The sequence below is a fragment of the Hylobates moloch genome, unplaced genomic scaffold (assembly GCF_009828535.3).
Source record: "Hylobates moloch isolate HMO894 unplaced genomic scaffold, HMol_V3 SCAFFOLD_23, whole genome shotgun sequence".
Lineage (NCBI taxonomy): Eukaryota > Metazoa > Chordata > Mammalia > Primates > Hylobatidae > Hylobates > Hylobates moloch.
The window spans coordinates 348,835-355,187 of NW_026652298.1; the positions used below are offsets into that span (position 1 = coordinate 348,835).

The following is a 6,353-nucleotide window of genomic DNA, read 5'->3' on the forward strand; positions in this document are numbered from 1 at the left end:
AAAATTGAGCCTGATTTACAGAAGTCACTGTACAACATCACAGCAACAGCCAAAAGTAGATTGCTTAGGCATTATAACCTATTTGAATGCAATTTTAAAAGAAACTCAGCCTATGTAATTGGTTGTCCATGATGTCTAGAAGGAGAGATATTATTGATTTATATGTGGCAGCTAATAATTTGTCTAGATAATCAGGGACTTGGAGCCAGGCCTGGTGGCTCACACCTGTAATCCCAGAACTTTGGGAAGACAAGACAGGTGGATTCTCTGAGGTCAGGAGTTCGAAACCAGCCAGGCTAACATGGTGAAACTCCATCTCTACTAAAAATACAAAAATTAGCCAGGTGTGGTGGTGTGTGCCTGTAGTCCCAGCTAATCAGGAGGCTGAGGCAGGAGAATCTCTTGAATCCAAGAGGCAGAAGGTGCAGTGAGCCAAGATTGCACCACTGCACTCCAGCCTGAGCAACAAAGCGAAACTCCATCTCAAAAAAAAAAAAAAAAAAATTAATTAGGGACTTGGAAGGACAAAGATTGAAGGATTGGTGACAATGAGTTTTGGGGAAAAAATATGTAGATGAATCACAGAAAATGAGCCAGAGTGTAAGAATATTTGTGCTTAATATGAATACTCACCAAACTATCATCAGGAAGGTTATCAAATAGATATGAAGGTATGAAACAACCTCTTTCACGAGGCACTACATTGCTTGCTCAGAAGGCTAATAAACAGCAACATTGGTGGTAGCAGTAGAGAATATACATAGGTTTAGCAACAGGTTGGACTTTACCACTGTCCCTTACCAAAGCCTATTTAGCTGTCAAGACTATTAGGTGTCCAACACACAAGCAACAAGGACCAAGGCTAAGCACACAATAGCACATCCTGGGTGAATAAACCAGTCACCTTTTGTCAGACTCGTTGATTTTACTGGAGCTCCTCTATGATAAAGGCAACAACGAATTTTGTAAATGGAATCTACCTCTATCCTTGAATTACATTTGCTTTACCTATCATGTTTCTCTGATCACCACTCTCCATGGGTACATTGAATGCCTTATATATACTGCCATAATATCCTGTTCTACATCCTTCTATTCAAATAACTTGTTGTATAACAAATAAGTAGATAATCATGGGACTCACCTGGTCCACAATTTATCCTATCACTAACCAAAATTATTATTCTTATAGAATGGCAAATATTTTATTAAAGGCTCAATCACAGTGCCAGCTGGAGACAATGGCTTATAAGGTTGTACTCATGCTAGAGGATGCGGTGGTGTATCCTCTGAACTAGTAACTAAGTATAGGCTTGTCTGGTGTCTCCCATATAAAAAATACAACAATCTTTGATCTTTCTTATGAATGTCAAAGTGACTCCTTTTGTCGTTACATCTAATGATCCACTCCAAATACTTGTCTCTTATCTCTGAGATTCTAGATTTTTGCAGAATTGGTACCCAAGGGGAGAGTCTCAGCAGTATTCCATTTTACCATCCATCCTTCGTTAAGAGGATGAGAAACTTCTATCTGGCCTTTTAGGTTGCCTGAGACCTTTAGACAAACAGTCAAAAATTTAAAATTTAAAATGCGGTTACACTGTTGCATGAGGTAGTAAATCTTGACCTTAAAACTGGTATTTGTAAGAAAATCAGAAAGAATTCAGGGATCCCCTTTGATGGCTCCTAATTCTATACAGTCCTATAAATATTCATGAAGACTAGCCAGGCATGGTGGTGCACACCTGTAATCCCAGCTACTCCAGAGGTTGAGGAAGAGAATGACTTGAACCTGGGAGGCAGAGGTTGCAGTGAGCTGAGATCGTGCCACTTCACTCCAGCCTGGGTGACAGAGCAAGACTCTGTCTCAAAAAAAAAAAAAAGAAAGAAAGAAACTAAGAAAAAAATTAATGAAGACTAATTGCCAAAACTTGGAAGCAACCAAGATGTCCTTCAATAGGTGACTACATAAGCAAACGATGGTATAGTCATACAGTGGAATATTGTTCAGTGCCCAAAGGAAAAAACTATCAAGCCACAAAAAGATACAGAAAAAACAAATACATTTTGCTAACTGAAAGAAGCCAGTCTGAAAAGGGTACATACTGTGATTTCAACTATACGACATTCTGGAAAAGGCCAAACTATAAAGACAGTAAAAAGATCAGTGGTTATCTTTGGAGACATAGCCGTCACTGGAAGCCCTGTACTATCAGCCATGGTCAGCCCCATCGTGTTTTTGGACATCACCATTGACGGCAAACCCTCGGGCCGCGTCTCCATCAAACTGTTTGCAGACAAGATTCCAAAGACAGCAGAAAAGTTTTGTGCTCTGAGCACTGGAGAGAAAGGATTTTGTTATAAGAGTTCCTGCTTTCACAGAATTATTCCAGGGTTTATGTGTCAGGGTGGTGACTTCACATGCCATAATGGCACTGGTGGCAAGTCCATCTATGGGGACAAATTTGATGATGAGAACCTCATCCTAAAGCATACAGGTTCTGGCATCTTGTCCATGGCAAATGCTGGACCCAACACAAATGGTTCCCAGGTTTTCATCTGCACTGCGAAGACTGAGTGGTTGGATGGCAAGCATGTGGCCTTTGGCAAGGTGAAAGAAAGCATGAATATTGTGGAAGCCATGGAACACTTTGGGTACAGGAATGGCAAGACCAGCAAGAAGATCACCATTGCTGACTGTGGACAGTTCTACTGAGTTTGACTTGTGTTTTATTTTAACACCAGACCCATTCCTTCTGTAGCTCAGGAGAGCACCCCTCCACCACATTTGCTTGCAATATCCTAGAATCTTTGTGCTCTTGCTGCAGTTCCCTTTGGGTTCCATGATTTCCTTGTTCCTTCCATGCTAGCTGGATTGCAGAGTTGAGTTAAGTTTATGATTATGAAATAAAAACTAAGTAACAACAATAGCAAAAAAAGATCAGTGGTTGCCAGGGGTTTGGGGATGGGTAGCAAGATAAATAGTTCCAAAACAGGCGATTTTTAGGGGATTGAAAATACTTTGGTAATGATGGGTACATGACATTATGCGTTTTGCAAAACTCATAGACCTGTACCACACACAGAGTGAACCCTAATGTAAACTGGGGGTAGGATAAAGGTGAGAGTATGTGAGAACTCTGTACTTCCTGCTCGATCTTTCCATAAAGCTAAAACTGCTCAAAAAATAAAGTCTATTTTTTTTTAAATGAAAGAAATTAACAATGACCATGGCACGCTCACACAAATAGATTATCGAGGACATTTCTCTGTCAGGAATGAATATTGGGTCATCTCACAAGGTAAAACCCTGACTAGCCGAGGTGTTAGCCGAGGGCACATGGTCATAGATGCCAACAGTGACCTGGTGGCCACTTGCAGAAAGGAAAGTCTTGACATCCAAACACATTGTTTTTCTTGTACTGTCTTGTGCATACTTATGTATCTTAACAAGTTTCCTTCTTTCCTCTCCGTTTATCCCTCTTTTTAAAATAGGGCTTATTGAGGGTGATTAACTTAATTTTTAAATGATATATGGCAGAATGTCAAGAGAGTATAGTGGAGAACTTCATAGAGGAATGGACATAACCCAGAATTCTTAGACTCAGAGTACATGCTGTGATTGAGAATTTTTTATTGTTTCGTTGTTCAAGAGATTGTAGGTACATGTTCAATTATTAGAGAAATAGTTGCACTCTGCTAGAAGGAAGCTTGGGTCTTTTGTGTTTACTTTCAAAAGGGAAAGTTTATATTGATATTGAACAAGTTAAAGCATGAATATTTATTATTTGATGTTTGTTTCTGTGTTTGAGGAATTCCTCAGCCTATCAGTTTTGATGAAAACAAGAAACCACCTCCTGCTTTAGAAGCTAAAATGCCAAATGCTTGCTTTCTCAGCCTCCTTTGCAGCTAGGGTACAAGCATATGATTTAGGTTTTGCCAATCTGTTTGCCGGTGCTGAATTTCAACTTTGGAATTAATAAAAAAAGAAGCAGATTCAATTATGCTTTCTCTTGTTTCTGGTGGAGGCCATGTAGCAGCTGCTACAATATCTGTTGCATAGCGAACAAGTGGGAGTGGTGCTGGTAGCTTTGCAGTTAGCCTAGGATTGAGCAATTGCTGCAATTGTTGCTCTCTGCAGCTTCAGCGTTACTTCTTGCTGGTGGTGACAGTGGTTTCCTCCCTGGATGAGTTCTACAGCGTGGTTTGGGGTACATTTCCTGGTTGCCTAGCTTTGATCTGGCTTTCTAGCCTTCTCAACAGTTCTACAAGTTCCCCACTATTTCTGTGATAAACCTATTTATTGTTAATGTCAGCCATAATTGGCTTCTGTGGTTTATATTTTTTAAAATTCCAAGATATACAAATGTAACAGATAGCTCAACAAACATACGTCTTTTTAAATTAAGATATATTCTGTGTCACATGAAGTACAATGGACAAAATTCAACAAATTGAATTGAGCTAAAGACCAAAGATATATTAAGCCCGGCTAGTCTTAAAAATGTAACTGGATACAGCCAGGCATGGTGGCTCATGCCTATAATCCCAGCACTTTGGGATCCTGAGGCAGGCAGATCACCCGAAGTCAGGAGTTTGAGACTAGCCTGGCCAGCATGGTGAAACCCCATCTCTACTAAAAATACAAAAATTAGCTAGGCGTGGTGGTATGCCCCTGTAATCCCAGCTACTCGGGAGGCTGAGGCAGGAGAATCACTTGAACCTGGGAGGCAGAGGTTGCAGTAAGCCGAGATCATGCCAATGCACTCCAGCCTTGGCAACAGAGGGAGACTTTGTTTCAACATAAAAAAATAAAAATGTAACTAGATAGACCTCAGGTTCTTGAATAAACAGAAAATAATTTAGGTAAAAACCAAATAATAAACTAACATTCTAAAAGGCTTAGGATTTGGTGGCCCAAATGTCTTAGCTAACAGTGTTCATTCTAACCTCACAGGAAAAGTGAAATATGAAAATATATAGAAAAATCTTAGGCTGTACTTTTCAATTTTAAGAAACAACTGTTTACAGGTTTTTCAATAGGCATTACATTAAAAATGAAATATATAGTTAATAAATATGAAAACTGTGGATATAATCAACATATTTATTTTACTTCTTGAAGCATTAACATGTGCTGTCTCAAGTATCAACAGTGTACACGTGAGAAAAAACATTTTACATAGATTTTCTGTGACAGAAAACAGCATCTCATTAGACATCCCAAGTTTTTTCATTTGGAACACACGCCCATTCCCCAGTATACTAGGGGTAATAATAATTTATAGAGTTTAATTACTTTTTACTACTAGAAAACTAATTTTATGTTTGGCACAAATTTCTGAAATGATATTCCACTGCAAAGAATAATACCTATATATGGCCAGAATTACTTTTTTTCTGTAACATTAAGATAATACTGGTCAGCCTGAGCCACAAAGTGAGACCTCATCTCTACAAAAAATACATAAATTAGACGGGTGTGGTGGTGATGATGGTCTGTAGTCCCAGATACTCAAGAGGCTGAGGTGGGAGGATCCCTTGATCCTAGGGGGTCGCGGTTGCAGTGAACTGTGATCGCACTACTGCACTCCAGGCTGGGTAATAGAGCAAGATCCTGTCTCAAAAAAAAAAAAAAAAAAAAGATAATATTGGTATAATTCAGGGTTTTTGCCTCAATCCCCATGCTTCTTCATTTGACACTCCCTGACTCCCTGATGAATTTTAGTTTGAATTTTTGCTCTAGTCCAGAAGTTATTTTAAAAGATCTTAATAAAATTTCCACCTGCCTAGATATTACTTGCTTGTTACACTTTAGTCCATGATTTCTATTGTCATTTACATTACCCAAAAAATATGACCTGCTGAATTTCTGCTGTCATGAATTGACTAACATATTTTGGGCTTAAAACCTTTACATTTAGAATCTTTTTGCTTGGTATTTGAAAATAATGTATGCCCTCCGTTTATTGGTCAAAAGCACTGCCTATTTATTTCTACACTTAATCAGAGAGACTTTCTAATAGTTATTTAATATTATTTATGTTCATTCATTTGTTGTATATAATGAGGTTAATTGCTATGATATTTTTATGTCATTAATATAATAAAAAATATGTCAACTTTTCTCTTCCAATGAGTCTTTGGGTTATTAATTTTTAACTCAGGTATCAAGCTTGTAAAATGTTTAATGGCTTATAATAATGTCTAACACATAGTATCCACTGAGTTCTGATAACTCCAGTTTATCAAATTATCTTTTTTTATACCATTCTCCAAATGAAATGCTATTTGGTTTTATTTTTATTTTTTAAAAATGTGCTGCCTGTTTTGAGTCTCTAAAAGTGTGAAAT

The 6,353-nt window shown here is 38.1% G+C and overlaps 1 protein-coding gene across 1 annotated transcript; it reads left to right on the top strand.

Annotated features, from left to right (window-relative positions):
* Positions 1-2,168: 2,168 nt before the first annotated feature.
* On the top strand, positions 2,169-2,925 carry LOC116462379 (peptidyl-prolyl cis-trans isomerase A-like 4C). The gene has a single exon (XM_058434046.1). It carries the CDS (start codon positions 2,219-2,221, stop codon positions 2,714-2,716), a length of 498 nt encoding a protein of 165 aa, XP_058290029.1. The 5' UTR covers positions 2,169-2,218; the 3' UTR covers positions 2,717-2,925.
* Positions 2,926-6,353: the final 3,428 nt, after the last annotated feature.

What these genes read in the sequence shown, in the direction of transcription:
- LOC116462379 (XM_058434046.1), top strand. Translation starts at nt 2,219, where the DNA reads ATGGTCAGCCCCATCGTGTTTTTGGACATCACCATTGACGGCAAACCC.